This window comes from Haliotis rubra, unplaced genomic scaffold (genome assembly GCF_003918875.1).
Source record: "Haliotis rubra isolate DU_JTF1 unplaced genomic scaffold, ASM391887v1 Scf1400, whole genome shotgun sequence".
In the NCBI taxonomy this organism is placed as follows: Eukaryota; Metazoa; Mollusca; class Gastropoda; order Lepetellida; family Haliotidae; genus Haliotis; species Haliotis rubra.
The window spans coordinates 89610-116679 of NW_025765338.1; the positions used below are offsets into that span (position 1 = coordinate 89610).

The following is a 27070-nucleotide window of genomic DNA, read 5'->3' on the forward strand; positions in this document are numbered from 1 at the left end:
TAAGATGCCTAGCGGTTAGAACAATCTAAAAAAAAATACATTATCAGACAATAAAGGTATAGTTTTTTGATGACGTAACAATTGAATGACGTTATCCCGTCACTGCGCCATTCTAGTGTGCCCCCTCGTAATCGAACAATTTTACATTACGTCACAATGTAAGCGACGTCACGATGCATGTCAGTTGTCATCGCCTCGTACGGCCTCCTACAGTAAACTACACCGTTGCATCCAGTTTCTTGGTTTGCTGTTGCTTCACGCAGCTAACATCACTGGTGGAAACATTACGTTTATGTTTTACGACGGTTAAAATGTGTCATTTCTACTCACAAGTTTTCAGCGACACGGTAACGTTCGTAATGTTTACATCCCACAATGCAATTGTGGAATGTCGCTTGACTACTCAACTTCCTCTGGATGTACTGATCTAAACTTACGCTGGTAGTAGAAATGCAACGTTCATATTGCCCCATATGGTTTACGTTAATGACAGATGTAATTAAAATAATTCAGAGAAGATATTTAATCCGAACATAAACCGTCATCAAACTGTTATCATTTGTTTTTTTTCTGGTAACGTTCGTCTTAACGTAGGGGGCAGACACATCAAAAGAACAGCGCGCCAGTTAGCCCTGTGCGAGGATTCCTAATTTAGGTCACCGACACCGTCGTTTGTTTTCTGCCTTAAATTAATCGTAATTATCTTTAGAAAGTATTAAATTTGGCATCTTAGAAAAGAAATACACTTCGCCCTACCACCATGTATAGTGTAATAAAACACACTTTAGCAAAAGTGTGTTTTATTACACTATACATGGTGGTAGAGCGAAGAGTATTTCTTAAATAATCCTATGTGAATCATAAAATGTATATTTATATTGTGTTCCGCCTCTTCAACTGTTGGCTTCCTTCTATTGTCAGTGCCTTATTACCAATATCTATTGTTGTTGTTGTCGTTGTTGTTGTGTTGTTGTTGTTTGTATTAATCTTTTGGCACATATCCTCATGTTGTTTTATCCCTGTTTGATGTACATAAGTCGGTTCTGTGCTGTATTTTACTTTTGCCTGACAACGGTATAATAATCTGTACCGAAACGTCACAATATATGAAAGAAGTTCTTACTCATAAAGCATCATACATTTACTATTATTCATCAACTTCTAAAATGTCAATCAAACACATAAACCATTGACGTTGAAGTATAAATGTAAATGTAATGGGTCGTTGAATAGTTAAACCAACCTTAAGCAGGTTTGCAAAATGTTTAGAATACACATCACGCATCATAATAATAAATATGATAATTTGTTCACAAAATGCAAACCTCTGCTTCAGAATTGTCATCTGTATCATTGTGCTATCGAATTTCCACTGGGGAAACTGTAGCAACACACTGAGTAGATACATTGCCATGGTCTACTCCCAGACTCTTCATGGGTACTGTGGATCATGCATTCCAACACTTGGATATTTGTCAGTGGTTTGAGGTAGGAGCGAATCCTTAAAGTCAAGATGGTACCCAACACTAAAACGTGTAATATAGTTACACAATCGTCGTTTGATTATGAACATTATTTGTAAATGAAATCTTACGTCTCAACATCATCGAATATTACTTCATCGCAGACTGCTTAAAGCGGACCTTCAAATTCACATGCAAATGAATGCGCACACCCTTTGCTCAAATCGACAGTGACACGAAACGCTGGACTCAAAGATAAATCAATTAATGCAATTAAGTTTCACCAACTCTTGGTGCTCCTATATTATCGGCTTTTGCTACACATTTCAGAACACTCAGAAAATAGATAACCAGCATGACGTGACACAACCATCTAGCTCGTCTGTTCCAGGGATCGTAATCACCTCCAGACAAGCAACGTCTTAATCCAACGTTGAAATACGTGTTATCATAAGTTGGGTACCTTTCTTTAATGCTTTCATAAATTATAGTGCTTTTCCCAATAATATTGCTTGTATTATCACTCGCGTTTTGGATATTAAATCGTAAATTCAATGCAAATGGAATTAAGGAAGCTTTTCCTTGTATGCACAACGCACATAGCTTTTTGGCAGCTATTGTTTGCGTTGATTGTCATTGTGTCAACATTATCTGCCGATGGTTATGGTTAAGTCACTTACCCTGACCATTGGATGCTGAAATCGACAAGGATCCCCAGAAGTACTACCGAAAGGAGAGAGGGTATCTTCATTTTTCACCCTTTGTCCCAACACCCTTAAACATCTGACTCAAATCGTGTTTTCTCACCAGAGTGTTGAATACACAGCAGTTGTACACCGACTGCCGAGAGCGCGATGTGTGTGTCGTTAAAACCCAACAATGCAGGAGGTGAAGTTCAGTCTTCTATATTTCATATTGCTTTGAGATAGCAGCTTGAGGACACACCCGCAGAAGCGACAATCCAGTAATACAGCTATTCAAATGGAACAACGCATCGCAACAGGCCACATTTCTAAAAGTAGCAATGTGTTACTATGAACTACAGCAAAGACACTTATGCAAACTTCAATTTAACTTTGACTCTCTGGATAAACTGAACCTCAAGTAATAACTGAATGGTAAATCTAAATACCAATGCTGTCTTAACAGTATCAATGTACCGAATTTGACTTTGTGCCATGGTATAATCTGTATCGTGTCATAACAACGCTCTAAGTGGTGTCACTTTAAATTAGTGAAGGTGTTGTTTATTTGTTTGTTGTTCAACGCCGTGCTCAGAAATATTCCAGCTATAAGGCGGCGGGCCGTAAATAATGGCGTCTGGACCAGACAATCCAGTGATCATCAACATAAGCATCGATCTGCACAACTGGAATTCGATGACATGTCACCCAAATCAGTGAGCCTGACCACCCGATTGCGTTAGTCGCTTCTTCCGACAAACATGAGTTGATGAAGACCACTTCTTATCTTCACGTGTTAAGTTTATATGGCAAGCGGACAGAGGACCTTTTTTCAGAAAGCCGTACGAAAATATTTCCTTTAAAGGCCACATGCAACGTAAAACACAACTTTGCAGATTCTGATACCTTTCGGTATGGACTTACCGAAACAAATCATCAAAAATGCAAATTCAACTTATGAAGTTGAAAAATAACGCGATGAAAAAAAACGCGCTAAATCGTAGTTCAAACGATTCACTAACTTTCCCCCAGCGCTTGGGGGAATTGAAGGGGTTTCAACAGCTGGGCTGCGCTCATAGCACATGTGCAGTGAAATAGGTTCGCGGAGCTTGGAAGCGGGTTGTCCGGTGAATATTCGGTGAAGGCTTTGGTGTGAGCTATTTTTCTAATGTTTTGTTGATATTTCACAGGCGCGAGCTTTTTATGTGTTATGACAGTAGATTACCGATTTAACTGTTTATATAATTTCATTTGTCTATTTCACCACACGTTCTTCTTAAAGAGTCACTTTCTCGGTTCGATTCTTGAAAGCAATGTCATTATTTAACTGTGATATAGATATGTCGTTGTCACAGACAAAACTCAAAGTCTGTTTTATTGGCACCTATGTGTCCGCCTGCCCGTCTGCTAATGACAATATTCAATACACAATTTCAATCACTGACCACATGCAATTTGAACTTAACACCTATCAGGCTATACACCATGAACAAAAAGCATTGATTTATGGCCCGAGTCCGGTCTCTGTCACATTATGTAATTACACAGACAGGCAGGTGTGATACTTGTACACATGACATGACATGTTAAGATGTCTGTTGATTGCAAAATGTTATACACAAAAAATGAGCATGTATTTACAAAACCCAACATCTCTATATATACACACACAATCAGCCGTAAGGGCATCTGCAAATGAACCAGCCGTTACACTTGAGTGCACACACACCCGCTTTGACTGTGTTCGGAAGTAAACCCAAGTACAAAATATTGCACTTTTGATTTGCGATTGTACGCTTATAATTTTGTTTCTATGTTTTTTTCATAACCAGCAATGTATATTATATGTCATGAATAAGTGATAACTGTGTTTTAATTATGTTTGATTCTTTTGTTGCATGTGACCTTTAAGTTTGTTGTTCAATCAAGTTAAAGAAATAAAACATCTCCTATATTAATGTCATGTTGCCAAATCGCCAGTGAAACATGAACCATTCTGGGCATGGCTGCACATTGTTGTTGCTCCGGGAGACACCGATACCGATGGTTGTCAAAGTCGTACACCGTAATGGAGAAACCATGACATATGTCCACCTCTCGAATCCAGTGATTTTCTATACACTATAAATATATAACACTATAAAACGTCAGTGCAACGAAATAACCAGTTTGATATCGGCTGAGCCAGTTTCCAATTGGCTTAATATAAAGGCAAAATAACTGTGGAATATATTTGAATGTACCAATCAAAGTCAATGGTTGACACCAGGTTGTGGATGATAATTGTTTTGGACAATGTGCCATCAAAGGACATCTCTGCTAAGCCCACGAACCTGTCTCTTCTATCCCATGCATCTAGGTATCCTTGGTTCTCCTATCCCATGTATTTAGGGTTTACTCGATACATGCCGAACACCCAGCCTCTGTGCACTTCCGATAACTAGAGTCTCCCTACTGTCATCACGAATATGTGTATATAACATCATAGCAATGTTTTGAAAAGACAGTTATCTACTCCCCAAATTTATTAAGCTTACCGATAATTATTGTGCTCTGATGGGTTTTTTTCTAATCAAATACATCTGAAATACAAACGCCACTTAAATAAAGTTCTAAACAAGCGAAGAAGATAAATACGCTTTTATCATAATTTTATAATCGGATATAAAGTTGAACAAAAAACCCATATAAATGTTTGGTCACATGTGGAGTTGAATAAATGGAAGTAAACGTAGACCAAAGGATGTATAAACTGTACGACTTATGACTAGATTAATACAAAATAGTGAGCTCGTACAATTTTAGATTAAATTTGACATTTGCAAGTATTTGTAAATATGCCTAGTCACAGCTTTAGGCTAGTAATCATGACAGACGGCATGAAAGCGACACTAGACCGAAAACAGTCGGAGAAATGTTTTAAAGACAAATCTAAAACACCACTATGATAACATCATCAAATATATCCCCATCGAATAGCCAGTTCGAGTTCGTTTAATGCTTGGCGGCAGTCAGACATGAGTGGTTATACTTGTCCTCTTTAGTGTACATACCAGCAGGGATCAGGGAATGAAACGACTACTTGCCATAAACTGGGTCATGTTAGTGAAAGGTTGCAATAACATGCATGTGATACCCCCAGTGTTTGTTACATATATACTACCCATCAAAAGTTTAGACTCACTAGTGTAAATGTAGCCACTTACTTCAGTCAACTGTTCTAAACTAGATTTTGCAAAATATTCCATAATGTTTAAAGGAACTGTTTACACATAAACTTCTGTATTGTAAAACTCAGTGAAAATTGACGAAGGCTTAAGAAAACTTTACACCCAAACGTAGCTGTTGACATGCACGATATTTGCACATGCGTTTCAGCAATTTGATGCATAATCCCCGTGCAATCCATCTGCATAAGGTTTGCAGTTGGTTCCCTCAAGTTAGTGGAGAAATTCATTTTCGATGTAACCATATGTATATGCATAACATATAGTGAATGCTTTAAATGAGTCTAAACTTTTGATGGGCAGTATAATGTCACAGCCATTCTCACTTCATTCACGTAAGTGGTATTCTACGGCGCTTCATTAATTTGTACCTTGCACTATTGAGAGTGAGAGGATGGGCTAGGTTTTAAACACTGTGAACACTGTGAACCCTTTGCTTGTTTGGTGTACCGAGTAATCGAGTTTGAACAAGTGATTGATATGTGCAACAATAGAATGCGTGGTCGGGTTTAGCGTTTTGGTTGCGTAGAAAGCTTTGTCGTAGCATTCGCACCTTCTATACTGTAACATAGGAGGTACTAATGCTACGAGATGTAAGGCCTACGAGAGCTTTGTGAAACGGGGCCCATGGCGCAGTTGCACATCTTTTAAACATCACGCCAGATTTGCACTTGCAGTATGGTGCTTGGTATGTAAGATTATACGAACATGTTCTCTCCTTGTTCACAGGCGTACACAGCACATCCTCCTTAGGCAAGTGAGTTTGTTCATGAATTGCCTTTGTTCGCCCAGCAGTGAACGGGTACAAAGTGGGATAGGAATGTAAACCTTCTAGCGCCTCACCGGCAGCGGGTTATCCGGCGTAATAATGCCTTAGCGCTTTGATCTTGCACAGGTGCGTGGAAAGGGCGCTTTATAAATGGCCATCATTATTATAGATATCCACTTGTCACCTCGATGTATCGCCCACATTCCGAATCCGTGGCAATAACTTAGCAAAAGACATTTGTGGTATTTTATGTGCATTTTATTAGAAAAATCAGAGGTGAAGTTTTGTACAACCAAAGGGAAATAACAATTCGTAAAGGGATACTGTTGATGGAGGAGTTACTGCACCTGCCCATCGGTGTCCGTAATTAATCTACAGTATCAGGTGAACAGACGTATAAGCGCTGCATGTCTTGTTGCTAAGGTCTGGCATATAAGCGTCTAGGGAAACACTCGAATAATGAGAAGCTCGCACACTCATTCTCGAATGCTATGCTACGCACCTTTTCTCATATAACAACGCAGCCGCTCTCGCATACAGAACAGCGCACAGACGGACGCACTCTCGTACATAGAGGACGAAAGCAAACATATCATAAGTATCTTCATTTTCTTTACACTCGCGTAGCCGCACTTGAATGTAAATCAGACAGGCTACATAAGACCTAAGACATGTTTTTGATCACCTTGAATGACCAACAGCGTACATTTCTCTTGTGCTAGTCCACCTTTTAACAAGGAATATTTAGTTAGCTGCCCAATTAGTTGGATCTGTACCCCAAGGAAACACTGTACATTGTGACACCACCGACCAGCCTTCATCTTAATAGCCTAATCTATAACCCTAGAAAACCCCCAGTTTTTTACCATTAGGACCCGTGGAAATATTATTTGTGGAGAATTTATCTTCAGCACCGTACCCATATTAGTAATTATTATGAGAGTCACTGGATTGTCTGGCCCCGACTCGAATATTTACACATCGCCGTCAAAAAAGTAATTAGCTGCGTGCGGTGTTGCAATGAACAAACGTTATGACCATTACGCCCAGTTCGTGTTATCCAACTCTTGACATAAGACGTTATTTGAGCAGGTCTTGTTCTAACGACAATTCGTTAGTTGAAGCAACAGAAACCAAACCAAACTTTCATGACATCGTGAAACAGATGTCTCCTGTCAGCAGCCTGGAACTGCGACAGGCTCTACGAGAAGCGGCCTATGGTGGGATAGTAGCAGTGGTACCGGTGTGCAGGTGTCCTGTCAAGCATGATGTAAATATATCAAGGTGATGGTAATACAAAAAACATCTATGTCTACATACAAGGTACTATAATAGTGTGCAAAACACGTCCATTATATATTTCAGATTATATTGGGATAATACTCCAGAAACACATCAGACATCATACAGTGTACCAACAGAGGAGAATAAAAATGTGCATATATGGTTGTGAGATAAACAAATTGGAAAGGATGGACCATTTGATCACTTGTATCCTATACTAGTTCCTCCAGTGTTGTGCAGTTTCAAGATTAAACAATTCGCTACTTGTTTCCTATAAAGGCACATAACAGTTTTTCCCCTTATGTACGCTTGCTGCGGTAAACATCTTTCAGCGTGCAACAAGACTTACAAAATAATCTATTTTATATACAAGGCACTCTAATAGTATGCAGAAACACATTCATTACATATTTCAGATAATATTGGGATTATGCCCTCGAAATAAAACATAGCGAGGTACGTCATTCATTGACCCCCAGAGGAGGGGAATAAAATGTATATATTATATATTTATTGTATGATAGAACATTTGGTCAGAATGAAGCAAATCCCTAGATGTAACCTGTAATGGCACGATGCCATCTTCAGCATTTTTATTCAGTTCCGATTTTAGACTAGTATCTTGGAAAGATTAGAACGCCAGTCTGTGAACCACGTTCGCTATGGTTTACATCGTTCAACATGTAATAAGAATTACCAAAAATCAGGAAACTTATTCAATCAACCATTGTCCAAAGTAGGACATCATTGTCATTTCAGCGCTGGTAGTAGTAGTTTCCGTCGTCGCCGTCGCGTCGAAGACCGAATGAAGACTCAAGCTTTTCCACCACCTTCCTGAACGTGGGCCGCTTCCCTGGGGATTCGGACCAGCTGTCCTGCATCAGCCGGTAGTGACTAAAAACAGACACATTGGGTTGTACTACACACGTATAACGTTCTTGATGCATATCTGTCTCTGGAATTAATTCAGGGCAGGATTCTGCGCATGACACCAGTGTGCAACATAGCCACTGGCCCGCTAGCCCGTGGTTAGTAAATATCTAGTCGGGCCAGTAAATCTCCACAGTCACTGGCCCGACTGGCTAGTGAATTTTCAAGGGGTCTTTTTTATAAATATATCACTCTCCCAGACTGGTTAAGTTATAATTTCCTTATAAATCATGCAAGATTATGGCCTGATAAACATGGTCATCATATTAGCAGCTTAAAGATGGTCATGCCGATCATGTCTCATTATCATCTGGGCGGTAGGGTAGCCTAATGGTTAAAGAGTTGGCTCGTCACGCCGAAGACCCGGGTTCGAATCCCCACATGGGTAAAATGTGTGAAGCCCATTTCTGGTGTCCCCCGCCGTGATGTTGCTGGATTATTGCTAAAAGCGGCGTAAAACCAAACTCAGTCAGTCAGTCATTATCATCTATTTTTTGTAATCTTTTGCTTAGTTTCTACATTCAAATTTCGGGCTTGTGAATTAGTTTGTGGACAAGTAACTTTGAGGCATAGCTAGCCCGAACTGGCTAGCAAAATTTGGAAACTATTTGGCACATTGCTTGACACCTATAGAATCATGACACCATCATGACACCTCATGACAACATCATGACCAGCCGTCATATTCGGATTAGTGTGGTATTACTAGCATCCTTAGTATGGTCATCTATCTTCAGTTGTTGGCGATCTGCAGCCTGTTGTACAGTGTATGGTCTATAGTTTTAGATTTACATGCTAGTTTTATATAGCTATGTTTAATGTCTTTCGTGCTCAGCGTTCTATACCATGTGTCATTAATTCTAAAAGATGCTTCAGTCATGGCCGAAGTACTGACGATCTGACTAAAAGTTCTAACACCCTCTCTCACTCGGATTACGACAGCTTGCCATCTCCAAAAGTACAATACCATCAACATCATGGCACAATACAACGATGAGGACACGGACTCCACACTTCCTGAGCAGGTATGATTAGGGCAAACACGCACGTATGTATGTATGTATGTATGTATGTATGTATGTATGTATGTATGTATGTATGTATGTATGTATGTATGTATGTATGTATGTATGTATGTATGTATGTGTATGTATGTATGTATGTGTATGTGTATGTGTGTGTATGTATGTATGTATGTATGTATGTATGTATGTATGTATGTATGTATGTATGTATGTATGTATGTATGTATGTATGTATGTATGTATGTATGTATGTATGTATGTATGTATGTATGTATGTATGTATGTATGTATGTATGTATGTATACACCAATAACCAAACAACGAAACCGTTGGGTACCATTCAGAAGACTTAACACTATTAGATACACGGTGTTTTAAAAAGGTGTACTGGACTGTAAGACCCTTGTAGATTCCATATTTCCTGAGGCGCAGCCGATCGAAATACGGAATTTACAGGGATCTTACAGTCCCGTAACCCTTTCAAAACACCATGTGACGAATTTATAACCCTTAAGATCTCTTTATGTAGCATACCATTAAAACCAGTATTCAATCTTCGGCAGAATGAGACGCAACACGCAACAGGACCATTAGGGAGATGACACGGGATGGCTCAGTTTATCATTAATTTTTTTAAGGTTTCGTTAAATGACAAGATGAATACAGAAACATTTTTTTTGTATATTTCTATTGGCACAAAAAAATAAGAAATTATGACAATTTTATTACTGTTTATAGTAATTATTGTATACGCCAACGCTAAAATTTCGTTTGGCAGCCACATTCCATCTAAGGTCAATTTCATTCGTACAACCCGTTTGACGGGTTTACGTTTCGTACATCCTGGCAAATCTTCCTACATGGTTTCGTAAGCTTTGGCTGTTGACCTATCAGAAGTTATCTTTATCTTAAGGGTAATAAATTATGTTCTTGTGTGGCATGAAATCTGAGTCTTCATCGTGTGGAACAAAGCCCTTCCCAGCCATCTTCCCCATCATGTGTGTGATAACATTTACAGATACCGCGTATTTAACTCCGACGTGCATGTTATAATGTGTATAACTGAAAATAACACTAATCACATCGTTGTGTTATTGATATTTCACATGTACAACAATTAGCTTAATCTTCAAAATGCAGTTGGAACATATTGAACATTTTGATGGATAATTGATACTTACATATCCTCTGCATACTCTGGCCTTGCCATTCGGTATCCACCCTTGACCTTTGCTGGTATATCACGACCTCTGATGTTGTCGTAAGGGTTTCCACCTAGATAGAGATTAGCACTTTTATATTTATAGCTAACGTTCCTTAGTCTGTTTACAAACAAACCCCATGTTCCGAAAATCTATAACTAAGTCTGTATTTGTTGTCGATGCGATCGCTGAATATTATGATTACAATCCGTGCTTTTAACATGTTCCAGAAAATGTGGAAAATATATATGCTCGATTTTGTGACGAGACATTTGTTTATTATCATTTACTGTACAGTAATAAGGAGCATATCTGCATGGTTTACAACATGTAGTCATGTATAGCCATGCAATGCGACTGACACCCAGACACATCCACACCTAGCCATACTCATCATCTGATACCTAGACACATTAATATATCACAGGACACATCCACACCTAGCCATGCTCATCATCTGATACCTAGACACATCAACATATCACAGGACACATCAACACACAGCCATGCTCATCACCTGATGCCTAGACACATCAACATATCACAGGACACATCCACACACAGCCATGCTCATCACCTGATACCTAGACACATTGATATATCACAGGACACATCCACACCCAGCCATGCCCATCACCTGATACCTAGACACATTAATATATCACAGGACACATCCACACCTAGCCATGCTCATCACCTGATGCCTAGACGCAATAATATATCACAGGACACATCCACACACAGCCATGCTCATCACCTGATGCCTAGTCACATCAACATATCACAGGACACATCCACACACAGCCATGCTCATCACCTGATACCTAGACACATTAATATATCACAGGACACATCCACACCTAGCCATGCCCATCATCTGATACCTAGACACATTAATATATCACAGGACACATCCACACCTAGCCATGCTCATCACCTGATGCCTAGACACATCAACATATCACAGGACACATCCACACACAGCCATGCTCATCACCTGATACCTAGACACATCAACATATCACAGGACACATCCACACCTAGCCATGCTCATCACCTGATGCCTAGACACATCAACATATCACAGGACACATCCACACCTAGCCATGCTCATCACCTGATGCCTAGACACATCAACATATCACAGGACACATCCACACACAGCCATGCTCATCACCTGATGCCTAGACACATCAACATATCACAGGACACATCAACACCCAGCCATGCTCATCACCTGATGCCTAGACACATCAACATATCGCAGGACACATCAACACACAGCCATGCCCATCACCTGATACCTAGACACATTAATATATCACAGGACACATCCACACACAGCCATGCTCATCACCTGATGCCTAGACACATCAACATAGCACAGGACACATCCACACACAGCCATGCTCATCACCTGATGCCTAGACACATCAACATATCACAGGACACATCCACACACAGCCATGCACATCGCCTGATGCCTAGACGCAATAATATAATACAGGACACATCCACACACAGCCATGCTCATCACCTGATGCCTAGACACATTAACATATCACAGGACACATCTACACACAGCCATGCTCATCACCTGATGCCTAGACGCATCAATATATCACAGGACACATCCACACACAGCCATGCTCATCACCTGATGCCTAGACACATCAACATATCACAGGACACATCCACACCAAGCCATGCTCATCACCTGATACCTAGATACATTAATATATCACAGGACACATCCACACACAGCCATGCTCATCACCTGATGCCTAGACGCAATAATATGTCACAGGACACATCCACACACAGCCATGATCATCACCTGATGCCTAGACACATCAACATAGCACAGGACACATCAACACACAGCCATGCTCATCACCTGATGCCTAGACGCAATAATATGTCACAGGACACATCCACACACAGCCATGCTCATCACCTGATGCCTAGACACATTGATATATCACAGGACACATCCACACCAAGCCATGCCCATCACCTGATGCCTAGATGCAATAATATGTCACAGGACATATCCACACCTAGCCATGCTCATCACCTGATGCCTAGACACATCAACATAGCACAGGACACATCAACACACAGCCATGCTCATCACCTGATGCCTAGACACATCAACATATCACAGGACACATCAACACACAGCCATGCTCATCACCTGATGCCTAGACACATCAACATATCACAGGACACATGCACACACAGCCATGCCCATCACCCGATACCTAGACACATTAATATATCACAGGACACATCCACACCTAGCCATGCCCATCACCTGATGCCTAGACACATTAATATATCACAGGACACATCCACACCTAGCCATGCCCATCACCTGATGCCTAGACACATCAACATATCACAGGACACATCAACACCCAGCCATGCTCATCACCTGATGCCTAGACACATCAACATATCGCAGGACACATCAACACACAGCCATGCCCATCACCTGATACCTAGACACATTAATATATCACAGGACACATCCACACACAGCCATGCTCATCACCTGATGCCTAGACACATCAACATAGCACAGGACACATCCACACACAGCCATGCTCATCACCTGATGCCTAGACACATCAACATATCACAGGACACATCCACACACAGCCATGCACATCGCCTGATGCCTAGACGCAATAATATAATACAGGACACATCCACACACAGCCATGCTCATCACCTGATGCCTAGACACATTAACACATCACAGGACACATCTACACACAGCCATGCTCATCACCTGATGCCTAGACGCCATAATATATCACAGGACACATCCACACACAGCCATGCTCATCACCTGATGCCTAGACACATCAACATATCACAGGACACATCCACACCAAGCCATGCCCATCACCTGATACCTAGATACATTAATATATCACAGGACACATCCACACACAGCCATGCTCATCACCTGATGCCTAGACGCAATAATATGTCACAGGACACATCCACACACAGCCATGATCATCACCTGATGCCTCGACACATCAACATAGCACAGGACACATCAACACACAGCCATGCTCATCACCTGATGCCTAGACGCAATAATATGTCACAGGACACATCCACACACAGCCATGCTCATCACCTGATGCCTAGACACATTGATATATCACAGGACACATCCACACCAAGCCATGCCCATCACCTGATGCCTAGATGCAATAATATGTCACAGGACATATCCACACCTAGCCATGCTCATCACCTGATGCCTAGACACATCAACATATCACAGGACACATCAACACACAGCCATGCTCATCACCTGATGCCTAGACACATCAACATATCACAGGACACATGCACACACAGCCATGCCCATCACCCGATACCTAGACACATTAATATATCACAGGACACATCCACACCTAGCCATGCCCATCACCTGATGCCTAGATGCAATAATATGTCACAGGACATATCCACACCAAGCCATGCCCATCACCTGATGCCTAGATGCAATAATATGTCACAGGACATATCCACACCTAGCCATGCTCATCACCTGATGCCTAGACACATCAACATATCACAGGACACATCCACACCTAGCCATGCCCATCACCTGATGCCTAGATGCAATAATATGTCACAGGACATATCCACACCTAGCCATGCTCATCACCTGATGCCTAGACACATCAACATATCACAGGACACATCAACACACAGCCATGCTCATCACCTGATGCCTAGACACATCAACATATCACAGGACACATGCACACACAGCCATGCCCATCACCCGATACCTAGACACATTAATATATCACAGGACACATCCACACACAGCCATGCTCATCACCTGATGCCTAGATGCAATAATATGTCACAGGACATATCCACACCTAGCCATGCTCATCACCTGATGCCTAGACACATCAACATAGCACAGGACACATCAACACACAGCCATGCTCATCACCTGATGCCTAGACGCAATAATATGTCACCGGACACATCCACAACCAGACATGCTCATCACCTGGAACCTAGACACATCAACATATCACAGGACACATCCACAATTAGCCATGCTCATCATCTGATACCTAGACACATCAACATATCACAGGACACACCCACAATTAGCCATGCTCATCATCTGATACCTAGACACATCAACATATCACAGGACACACCCACACCCAGCCATGCTCATCATCTGATACCAAAACACATCAACATATCACCGGACACATCCACGGACATCCCCACACAACGACTGAAAGCATGACACATCATCAAGTCCCTTGACATACCCACACATAGCCAGGCATATCACTTGATACCTTGACGCATCAACATATTACAGGACACATACACACAGAATTCACATCCACACGCAGATCAGCTGATAACCTCGCACATCAGCACACATGACACATTAACACATAACCGGTCACATTCACACACATCTTGGCAGATTAACACATCATCAGGCACATCCACACATTAAATCATTTCAATACTAAACTAGACGAATTCATACACAACCAGGAAACACCAGATATGTCGACACACACCTATGCACATCCACACACATCCAGACACATCATCAAACAAGCGGACACACTCAGCCACAACCAAACACTTACCCATGCTGAAGATCTCCCAGATCGTCACGCCATAGGACCACGCGTCACTCTTCTCATTAGCATCCTTAAGAGACCTCAGGCACTCGGGGGCTGTCCATTTAATGGGGATGCGGTCCTTCATCATAAAAAGCATCAAAGTTTGAAAACCTTCACGTTTTATTTTGACTTACCATTCTTGTTATGGAAGTGATAGGATTACATCGTAGCAGAAAGGAAATCGTGAATGTCCATGACCAAGTGTATAATGAATGTTTACCCAAAACATTAGATTGATTGTACTATATGCATGTTTAATTTACGGACAGCCGTGATTGTAATATGCATACTAATAGCCTTGTTTACTGACAGTTCCTGCACCCTTACCCCTTTGTTGTCCTCGGAGGACTCATCAACCCTGCTTGGCCCAAAGCCTGCAACTTTGATCTCCAGCAGGAAGGTCAACAGACAGTTACGTGCAGCTAGTTTGCGGTGAACGATCTGAAACAAATACACAAGCTGAACACACTCACATCCTAACTAGATCCTGTTCTATAACCCCAACTTCTTGAAGAGATGTAGAGTGGAAACTAACCTCATCCAGTCATCGGGGATCAAGATTCATGTCCTTGTCCAGTAATGGTAGGGGCTAGGAATAATCAAGACGGATACTCTCTCTCACCACTATGTACTGTTATGGCATAATGTGACACATATTGACCATAGCCAGGTAGATCCAGATGGACAGACTGACCCCGGTATTTTAAGACCTATGAAGATGGATATACAGGCCTTGCCCTTAAAGAAGTGAGGATTCATGCATTGGGTTGGACATTTCATAAAACATGAGGATTCGTGTATGGGGCTCCCAATTATAGAAAGTATTAAGGTTCTTGAATCGGGCTAGTCATTTCAACCAGAATGAAGATTCATGCATGGGGACCGCCTATCTAAGACACATCAACATGGATATAAAGACCTTGTCTTTTCAAGAAGTACAAAGAATAACACAGAGGCTTCACATTTCAGGAAGCAGGAAAAAGTAAAGTTGACCGTGAAATTTTAAGAGGTATCCAAATCAATACACCGACCTCGCAATTTTATAACGCCTCAATGTCTACTCAGCGATCTAAACGCATACACTGTGTTTTAAGACTCTTCTCCACACACACTGTGTAAAATCACCAAAAGGCCTTTGCATGCATCATTGGTAAAGGCAAAAAATATTTTCCCATGTTGAGTAACCGTCATTTGTCGTAACAGTATCTACAGATTTCCTTCCGTTTTCAGGTATTTAAAGTTTATGTAACTGCTACATTGGACACTTACCCCCTTGGAAGTCAGGTACTCCATGGCACGTGCGATCTCCAGGGCAAAGTTCTGTATCCTGTCAAGGGTTTCTTCGGTGATGTTGGATCTCTGATTGGTCAGCCACTTGTCCAACTGACCAGTCTCACAGTACTCCAGCACCATGACGGGACCCACTGAGAGACACCACAGCAAGAGTCAGACACATGTTATACAGCCAGACACCAGACAGACACAGATACACCCACAGAGGTACATGTCATAATGGCAGACGACGAATTGAAGTTTTAAACAGACGTCCTACTGGAATCGATTTCAAGAATGGGCAAAAATGACCATTATTTTCAAAAATCGAATGAACACAAATTCAAATTCCACAATGTGTACAAGACACAGTTGTCAAGGAAATTAAATACAATGGGTCACTCAAATCACTAGATTTTTGCTAAGTGAGAAACAAGCAGGTCCTGTCTGAAAGGTAGAACCTACCGTTAACACATTGTGCAGACTAAAGTTGTGTTTTATAGGGACATTTTAAACAGACCGATACTGGTTCGGCAATAGAGTAAAAGTAACAACTCACAAGCATCGTTTTCCATGACGGCTCCTAAGAATCCCAGCACATTGCGGTGCTCACCGACCTGTGTAGCAGCAAAGTTGATCTTCGCCAGCATCAAAAGGATGTCGTCCTCACTCTCCCGCACTGTGAAATGTCGACATAATGAACTTGACACCAGGACCATAACACAAATGACACATACTAGATTGAAATGTTTTTCACATAAAAATAGTTTTACCTTTCAGGACCTTTGCAGCCACTTCCTTGACGTTCTTGGGAGTTTCCATCCACTTGGCCTTGTAGATCTTTGCAAACTTGCCGGTAGCGATGACCTCTGTCAGGCTGATGTCTTCTGGAGGGACGTACCAGGGTTCTCCTAGGTCCATGCTGCCGTAGATGTAGATGTCGTCGTCCTTGGTGTATGTCGTGTTCTATAGCAGATAAAGGAGTTTCGCTAAAGTAAAGTAAGTTTGCCAAAGGTCTCTCATCTGGATATTGTATTATTGTATTGATTTTGTAATACATTATTCATTCCACACAAACAAGACAGCAAGACTCTGAAGACACAGCTAAAAATGTAGAAGGTTTTATATCTCACATCATATGCCCATCTGCTGGCGCGATTCCTTTGTTTGACAGCTGTGGTACCAACTGGGGTCTCTACATGTGGTCTCTCCCTGTACTTCGGGTCCCGTCGAAGGAGCCCGGCGAGAAGGCCAAGTTTGAATAGGACCAGTCCCACGATGACGAGTATCACTATGAGCAGGAGTAATACCCCTGGATGAAAGCAAAACAAGAGTGAGTGAGTGAGTTAAAACTTACCGTCACATCGGCAATATTTCAGCCATATCGTGACTATAACAAGTTTCAAATTGACCATAAATACATGTACATCATAAAACCGTCAAGGAAGGACACTGAAACCAACTAGACTGTCACAGTGTCAAGAATTAATACTAGCATCTCTCTAAAATTGGATTTCAAATTAGAGAGTCTTGAGTAAAACGCTTTGGTTGGCATGATGCTGACGTTTGTTTGTCTTAAACAGTTTTATAAGAGTACACCTACCTATCACTATACCAGCCACTGCTCCCCTGAAAGTCCATCAGATTCTACAACAGAGAACAAAGGCTGATGTGTCCCGCTTCTGATTTGATGACGAAGCATTTGCCACAAACATATCTAGTACTTTAAACAGGTATTACGTTAGGTCCTGTGGTTTGAGCACTTTTTCATAATCAGCCAATGTTTATCCAGCAACCTTTATACTCAAGTCAACATATGGATTGAATGTGAAAGTGTGTGATGGAGTTAGCTGGGATTTAACGCTGTTTTGAACAGTATTCCAAACATATGTCAGCTTAATGTGGGAGATCTGCCCAAAATGATGCGGGTCTCAAATGTTTACGAGTTCCTACAGATCACGAGCAGGGTGCTGACATACGATCCTTCAATGTCTCCTCCTATATTGGTCATTGGTACTGTATGTCCAATACGTCATTGTACTCGACAACCCATGCTGCGTTGAGGCGCGATAAGATTAACAGTCATATGACTTAGCCCTCTAGTTGCCCATTCACCTCTGGCAGAACACCGGCATTTGCCTAAGGTAACACCACGTGTGTTACATGTGGTCCGCATGGGGCAGAACTGAAGTCTCAGAAATTCTATGACGTGAAGCTGACAAACTGGCCATCCATCCAAAACCTATATTAAATATTTAGCACGAAGATCAGCCGAATCTATAGAGGACTCAGAAGAAGCGTCATCTGTCACAGATTTTTACATTTATACTATTTCAAATATGTTTCCGACAACTCACACTTATAAGCACAGGCTAGCAATTCTTGATTTTTTAAATGTTACACTTATCTTCTAATGGCATACTGATCTTCCAGTGTTATACTTGTCTTCATTTTCACTTAGTTTGCCGACTAACTTAAACAGCCAACTCTGATACAGCTAATACACAACAAGCAGTCATCGGTCGTCACAATCAACGCCAGAATTGGCATATGAATAATAACAAAATTCATCCGCACTTTTGAAAGCTTTTGAATTGGATGTCATACTAGACTTTTCTCACCAAAGTCTAAATCAGATACTGACAACGAAAACAGATAACTGCTTCTGTGTTGATGAACGTTCAGTGACAATATACCACATGTTGAGGAATATTAATGCTTAAAGAGTGTTTTACAAAGGCGCCAGATAGACATTTGTAAGAAACTCAATAGATAATGTAAACTATGAAAATGTGGGTGAATGAGTATGGTGTTCTTAGCAATATTCCAGCAATATCACGGCGGGGGACACCATAAATGGGGAATCGAACCCGTGTCTTCGGCGTAACCAGCGAATGCTTTAACCACTAGGCTACCCCGACGCCCCACGAAAACTGTGCTCAGGTCACTATAAACCTGAAGGCTTCAAAACACGGCTATTGTTGTCCTGCTTGATTGGCATTTTAGAAGATGCTATTTGATGAACATAAAGAATTCACTGGATTTCATCTTCTTTTATTCTTTGATACAATGTTTCGGGACATGTTCCGGCCCCATCGACAGTTAACTGTTTACTAGTCTCACCTGATGATGGGGGCGGAATATTCCACGAAACATTGTATCAAAGAATAAAAGAAGATGAAATCCGGAAAATTCTTTAAGTTGTTACCTGTTGTGACGGTCACCGGGACAGCCCTGCTCTTGAACTCCCCATACTGGGAAATAACCACAATTGTGTAGGCTGTGTCTGGCTGGAGGCCGACCAGAGTGTGGGTGGTCGCTGTCTTGTGCAGTAGGGTCATCTCGGTCCGTCCATTAACTTCGTAGTTAATCCACATCTCTGTCCGGTTGTAGCAGCTGAGGGCGTGTTTCCACGTCAGGGTCACTAGGTTGGTTTCCTTCCTCGTAACAGCCACATTTAGAGGGGCTAGCGCTGATACAAACAAATACGATCCCACTTGAGGATGACACTGACACTGGACCACTCATTTGAATAAATCTGCTTCATATTCCTTAAAACAACAACAATAGGAAACCCTGCCCACAAGTTTAAAACCGGGTCCACTGTACGAGCCCGTCTATTTCGTAAGAAGTTGTTAGGAGTAAGCGTATCCAGCCAAATGGGTGTTACTCGACACAATACACGTGAAGGTCCGGGTTAGAATATTGATCTTTAGAAACCCATGCTTTTCGTAAGAGGCAACTAACGGAATCGGGTGGTCGGGCTGGCTGACTTGGTTGACAAATGTCATCGCTTCCCAATTGCACAGATCCATGCTCATGCTGTTGATCACTGGATTGTCTGGTCCAGACTCGATTATTTACTGACCGCCGCCATATAGCTGGAATATTGCTGAGTGTGGCGTAAAACAAATCTCACTCACTCACTCACTACTCTATATTAACACATGCGAAGGACGGTCAAGGATTCAACAAAGGCAGACACAAGTAGAACAATGTAATTGCTTTCGGTTGTTAGGTAGCGCGAGGTTCGTAGTCACATAGCAAGGTGACATAGTATGTGTATACACAGTGTGTCCGCGTCCCTCGTATTAAATATGGACACACAGGTCAATTTCTATTTACGTTCGTAAGAGGCGACAAACGGGATCTGGTGGTCAGGCTCGCTGACTTGGTTGACACATGTCATTGATTCCCAATTGCGCAGATCGATGCTCATGCTGTTGATCACTGGATTGTCTGGTCCAGATTCGATTATTTACAGACCGCTGTCATATAGCTGGAATATTGCTGAGTGTGGCGTAAAACTAAACTCACTCACTCACTCACTATTTACATTCACATTATTATCCTACTTACAGGCTTGTGTACCATTCAGTGTGTCTAGTTGATCCACCTATAACGAAGAAAAGCACAAATTCAACAAAACGTCAATTGCATAGATTAACACTGTCGAAAGAACCAAAACAGCAGTATCCCACCATCACGTTTTTGTGTATGTACTTATTCAGCTGAAATTGTATGAAATCTATCCGTTGTAAACATCGTAGTTCCTGGAAAAACTTATTCTCTTTCTGTATCAAATACTAAGCTCGATATCATAAGCCTTTCTTTTATATACTGGACAAAAATAGGGTTATATGTAAATTTTAAAGTTATGAATAATGATATATTTATTCATTGTCACACTGACACAATATCAATCATGAAAATACCAATATCCCTAACTTATTTTGTCCAGTATATCATAACCACACTCACAGTGAATCTACTTGTTGTATGGAGTCCCGCCATGTTCACGAAGTTCATGTCCATTGTCACCGTCTTCCCTTCCAGCATTGGGTGTTTCAGCCAGCAGTTGCTAATGGGCAGGAACTGCGTCTTGTTGAAGCAGACTGGATTGACGGTGGTGCAGTAACATGTGAAGTTGCTCTTACAGGACTGTGGAGAAAGGTGAAAGGATATAGCAGGTGAAAATGAACGATGACAAGGAGACACTAACTGTTAGAGGATTTAATCGGTGAACTTACATTTACAGTCCTGAGGGGCAACGTTTCATTAACAATCACCAGGTTGCTGCCTATCTTCTTGACGATAAGTTCCACACGTTTCATACCACTCTGCATGTCCCGAACATTTACTTCAACACTAGAATCAAAGACGTCACACATTAGTCTTGGTGGGTTTTTTTTAATTTTAGGGTAAACCTTATAAGACAAAATACATCAAGGTACGTCCAAGTTCGTCCAGCATGTGAGGTAGATGTGGTGAGGTAAATGTATGAAAAAATTAGTGAGTGAGTGAGTGAGTGAGTGAGTGAGCTAGGATTTTAAGGCGCATCGGCAGTTAGAAGAAATGAAAAACAATCATTGTTTCAGCTACAGCGACCTTTCGAAATAGATTTAAAACTGAATGGTGCTAGAAGACTGTAATAATTTTTTTCATTCGAATGACAATAAAGCTGACTTAAAACATATGTACGAAAAAGGGTATTTATAATTGCAACATCACTGGCAAATGCCTAAAAGTACGGAAGCGTCCAAGTCTGAATTTTTTTATCTCCTAATTAGGACTTAGCTATCTCCTAATTAGGTAATAAATTCAGACTGTGGCACTAGGACGCTTCCGTACGATCACTTTGTTACTTCCTATCAAACAAGTGGCTTCAATTCCGAGATCATAATGTGCTTGACAAGAAGAGTTTTTCAGATTCCATATCTCAGCAGGATGACAGAAACACAACAAATATACAAGCGTGAGCAACGTACCATGCTGGTGAACCAACAATGTTCAAATACTACAGGATATGTATACAACTAGTGAACCAACAATGTTCAAATACTACAGGATATGTATACAACTAGTGAACCAACAATGTTCAAATACTACAGGATATGTATACAACTAGTGAACCAACAATGTTCAAATACTACAGGATATGTATACAACTAGTGAACCAACAATGTTCAAATACTACAGGATATGTATACAACTAGTGAACCAACAATGTTCAAATACTACAGGATATGTATACAACTAGTGAACCAACAATGTTCAAATACTACAGGATATGTATACAACTAGTGAACCAACAATGTTCAAATACTACAGGCTATGTATACAACTAGTGAACCAACAATGTTCAAATACTACAGGCTATGTATACAACTACTCACGTTGAACTGAAGGGGACGTTGTTTGTCTGGACGTTCCTCTTGAACACAGGCTCTTCGACTTCAGGCGGTGTATCATCAAAATGGACCCTCGTCGAATCTACCCGGCTGTTACCTAGGACGTCTGTAGCTCTCACCCAAACTGTCACCGTGTCCCTGTTCGTCAGTGAACGTAGGTGTGAACCTATCAATCACAAACGAATATTCATTATTTCAGAACAAACATGGCATTCACCTGATATAGATGAATGCAGTTCCTGAGACTTCACACATAGTATTTACCCCAAATATATGTAAACATATAATGAAGTATAGCTTGTCCTACAGATATCAAATAGATGTGTCAAGATACCAATAATATTATGTCGAGTTCTTTTCTTGCAATAATATTAATGTGAGAAAGTATCCCGAATATATCACCTGCTGCATGATATTGAATAGGTTACCTGGAGGTATGGTATATGTTTCACTGAGTCCAACATCAGTCCAGCCTGTGGCTGGTTCCGGCTGATTCACACCGGCGTTGCTGTCCTTCGCATAAGCTATCTCAAACTTGACAACACCTCTCCTGTTTTGTATTGCGTCTACTGTCCTGTTTCCTTCGTGGTCATCCTGTCCGGACTCTCTGGGGATGTTCTTCAAGAAGTTCTCGAGCTGTGGGGGGTATTCGAGGACTTGGTTCAACCACTTGCCCTGCTCGTGCATCAGGTTGACAAAGTGGTTGGTCCACGTGACCTTGATTTCCCTAGATGGATCATCTTGCCAGTTGTACCCGCCATTAGGATCCGCCGAAGATATGTATAGACGGTTGTCTGCCCCTCTATCTATAGTAACACTGGACACGGGGTCGTATATGGCGATTCTCCTGACAAAGACAGAGTTATTGGCCTTGTCCGAGGCCTCCAGGATGAAGGAGTACACTCCAGGAGCAGTTGGTGTGTAGTTGGCTTGGAAGGAGTTGGAGGCAGATGACGACTGATTGACTTCAATAGGTCCATATATGGGATTCAAGGGTTCATACTCCTTCAGAACCTGGTTCCCATCCACCCGTAGTTTAAATACCTCCCAGGCGTAGCGGTACACGCCAGAAAGAACATCATTCCAGTTGGACCAGCGGAGATTGATTGGATTCTGAAAATGTAATGCATAACACATGTACCTGTGTCCAAAAGATAACTTAAGCTATATTTAACAGTGTTATATTAATTTGTGATTACACTGTTTAGTAAGGGTTCAGTTTCATACGGGATTCGAACCCACACCCTCAGAGTAAGGCACCTAATCGTCAGCACACAAAGTCAGACGCCTAACACGCTCAGCCACCGCGGCTTCCACAAAATGGAAGTCGGACAACTGGTAGTCAGATCATGGACTTTGTGTACCCCTCTGATAAGTGTAAACTGACACGGTTCCCACGACCGAAAGCTTTTATGACACAATGCCAAATGTAACATGCCGTATTTGTGATTACACGTTCTTATTGTATCTTACTAAGAAAGTGTAATCACATATATATAGCATATGTTACATTTGACCACTTTCTAAATGGCATTGTGTATTCAATGATTTTATCATGTCATATCCACTTAAGCTTCCAAGTGGAATAGTTTTTAGACTATTTCATGTGAAACATATACTTATCGCTATTTGTAATGTACTTTTACTTCGTTTTACAATTGGAATTTAAAAGAGTACACATTTCTTACAACAAACTGCAACAGTTGTGTTGACCCGTTTCTTAGTTATATTTCATTACACTGCTTATCTATTCAACATAAATATACAATCATGTATGTTAGCAGTCATCTGTTTTGAATTTCATTTCCCCCACATGGATTTTCAATTTTATCTCGGAACGTCCACTTTTACACAACACCTGTATCTAGTTTGTTGTACATTTGAAAATTGATACAAATTGAATCAATAGTATACCTATGATCTGCTCTTTTGATAATGTGTAATCAAGGTATATGGATGAATAAGTCAATTTAATAAGTAATATCAAAACGCTCTACGAGCGAAGATCAAATTGCACGAGAGGACCGTTATGATACCTGCTGACGTTGTACCACGTGACGATGTCGGATTTATTCCTAGACACAAGTTACATCCAAAATAAAAATTAAATTTGATGTGGCATCCATTACTTCTATTTGAATAACGATAAATGGCTTGGTTTAAACTAAACCCAAAACAATACTCAAGTTATGTCATTGCGCGATATCGTAATCCATATGTATGAAAATCTCAAAAGTTCATCACTCTGGAAAACCCAACACCACATGTATGGCTCTGTCAATACATTAAGATGCAAGAAAATACTTGAAGCGATACGGAATTGGAACCTACGATCATCAGAATGCTGTCATACACAAGGACATTAGAGGACTGAGCCGACTGTGGACACCCAAATCCAGTCCTGTCATGGATGGACTCCGAGAATGTTTAGAGGACTGAGCTGTGGACACCCAAATCCATTCACATGGATGGCGTGGATGCTTGGATGCTTGTATGCGTGTGTGCCTGTGTTTCCTCATTTATACTATTCACACTTTGCTAAGGATCACATCATGGATTCAACAGAAAACTATGATGTGGGGTCAAATTTTGTTTCAATATCTAAGCTTATTGTCAGCATGGATGCTTGGTGTCAGTATGTCATTGCATCTTGTTATTGACAGGTGTTGTATATTTGTCAATGACTCGTTCCATGATTTGCAAAATGGTTGATTGGTGCCATGAAAACCATTTTTATGGTTACTAATGTATCAAGTGCATAAGGTTAGATTAAAGTGGCTGTTTGCCTAAAAAGGGGTTACCTTATCATTATTTATCCAGTTTTAAATGGATACAATTTCAAATTATAAATCTACGTTTAAGTAAAGTTGTGAATTTTTGTGATCTTTATCAAAGTGTGAGTCGTATACTTCACAGACAGGATTTCAAGTTCAATAGGTAAACGCAGTTGTAATAAAGTGGGACATGATATTTACTATTTGTAAACGTTCTGTCGAAGTTTTCCTACAAATTCAGCAACAACGTGATACCATATACATTACAGACGTTTCATAAAGTGACGTCATATAACTTCACAGTTGTACAGTTGTGAAGAAATGCTTACCTAATCGTACGTTTTACATATTCAGTGCCGATCAATATTACGTTTGATGACAATGACAGTAATAGCAAATAAATGTTCACAGTGTGACTGGTTACCTATCTCTACAAATACTGATTTTGGACCATGCCGTTTTCACATGTAATGATGTTTACCTTTGTCACATCTTGCGTCATTGAAAACGGTTCACCTGAGCAGGGTGACCCTTGACCCAGGCAGCTGTGGGTTGGTTTCTTGAAGTCAAAACGGAACTGCATAGACTGGTTTACCATATGTCCCGTGTACGTCTGGTTCCCTCTGCTTCTCAGGCCAGAAGGAGTTAATTCCTGGCGTTCCCGGTAACCCCCGTTCCAGGCCTTGAATGTGAGAGTCAGTCTGAGGTTGGGAAACGAATTACATATATAGCGATTGTTTTAATGGACAAAACGTTCATCTCGTCTCATCATACTTTTGAAAGAATTAAGAATAGTTGACTGGGCACACTTATCATGATGTCATTTCTGTCCAAACAATACACGCAGTCCCCAAACTTACTTTTATCGTCATTACAGAATGTATATCAGAACATACTTTATTTAAGTAGTTCATTTTGAAATGTTTTGGAAACCCTGTAATTACTGACTGAATACCTTCAACCTTGGTATCAGTTGCAATTGCACATTTTATACAATTTGATTCGGCATGTTCGCGTATACCGCTATGAACCTCACGCATGCACACACAGGCTTCTATGGAGCACACACACACACACCCCATGTTATATATATATATATATATATATATATATTGATATTACCAGAAATGTGTTCACACATTGTTCCCTTGAGAGGAATCGAACCCGCCTGGGGACGATTTAACGATCAGGCTACAACACTGCCCCACAAACCAGGATAGGAACGACTTGAAATTGTTCCTTTATTATTGTAGAATTAGTTTCGAGCACACGACATCATTTGGACATATGTAAGTACCGAAACGTGCACGTTATGATGGTCTATGAACAGTGGTCATAAGAGTGATCTTAATATTTTGTTATCTATAGAGGATGAAACTAATTTATGACGTCAAGTACTATAGTAAATATATATTCGTATAGTTCTTAAGAAGGTTTTGCTGATTACTTGACATGTTCGCATAGAGCAATGCCAGATTTAATTCATTTGCATATACATATTAAATGCCATCAACGTATATGAAAATAGATATTGATAAATGTCT

At 40.8% G+C, this 27070-nt stretch overlaps 1 protein-coding gene and 1 long non-coding RNA gene across 2 annotated transcripts in view; one reads left to right on the top strand and one right to left on the bottom strand.

Moving 5' to 3' along the window:
- Positions 1-7341: 7341 nt before the first annotated feature.
- The window catches only part of LOC124268899, a 28009-nt gene continuing 8280 nt past the window's right edge, over positions 7342-27070 (bottom strand). Inside the window, 17 exon segments of the mRNA XM_046703920.1 lie at positions 7342-8320; positions 10563-10656; positions 15254-15368; positions 15617-15730; positions 16559-16713; positions 17121-17240; positions 17335-17527; positions 17695-17873; positions 18165-18191; positions 18194-18208; positions 19770-20033; positions 20921-20957; positions 21323-21502; positions 21592-21709; positions 22738-22918; positions 23181-23865; positions 26008-26227. Coding sequence (XP_046559876.1) covers positions 8182-8320; positions 10563-10656; positions 15254-15368; positions 15617-15730; positions 16559-16713; positions 17121-17240; positions 17335-17527; positions 17695-17873; positions 18165-18191; positions 18194-18208; positions 19770-20033; positions 20921-20957; positions 21323-21502; positions 21592-21709; positions 22738-22918; positions 23181-23865; positions 26008-26227 — 2836 coding nt within the window. The 3' untranslated portion in view covers positions 7342-8181.
- Positions 16702-26789, top strand: LOC124268901. Its single transcript, XR_006896369.1, has 3 exons — positions 16702-17050; positions 25809-25812; positions 26780-26789. It is a non-coding gene; the product is annotated as an uncharacterized LOC124268901 (long non-coding RNA).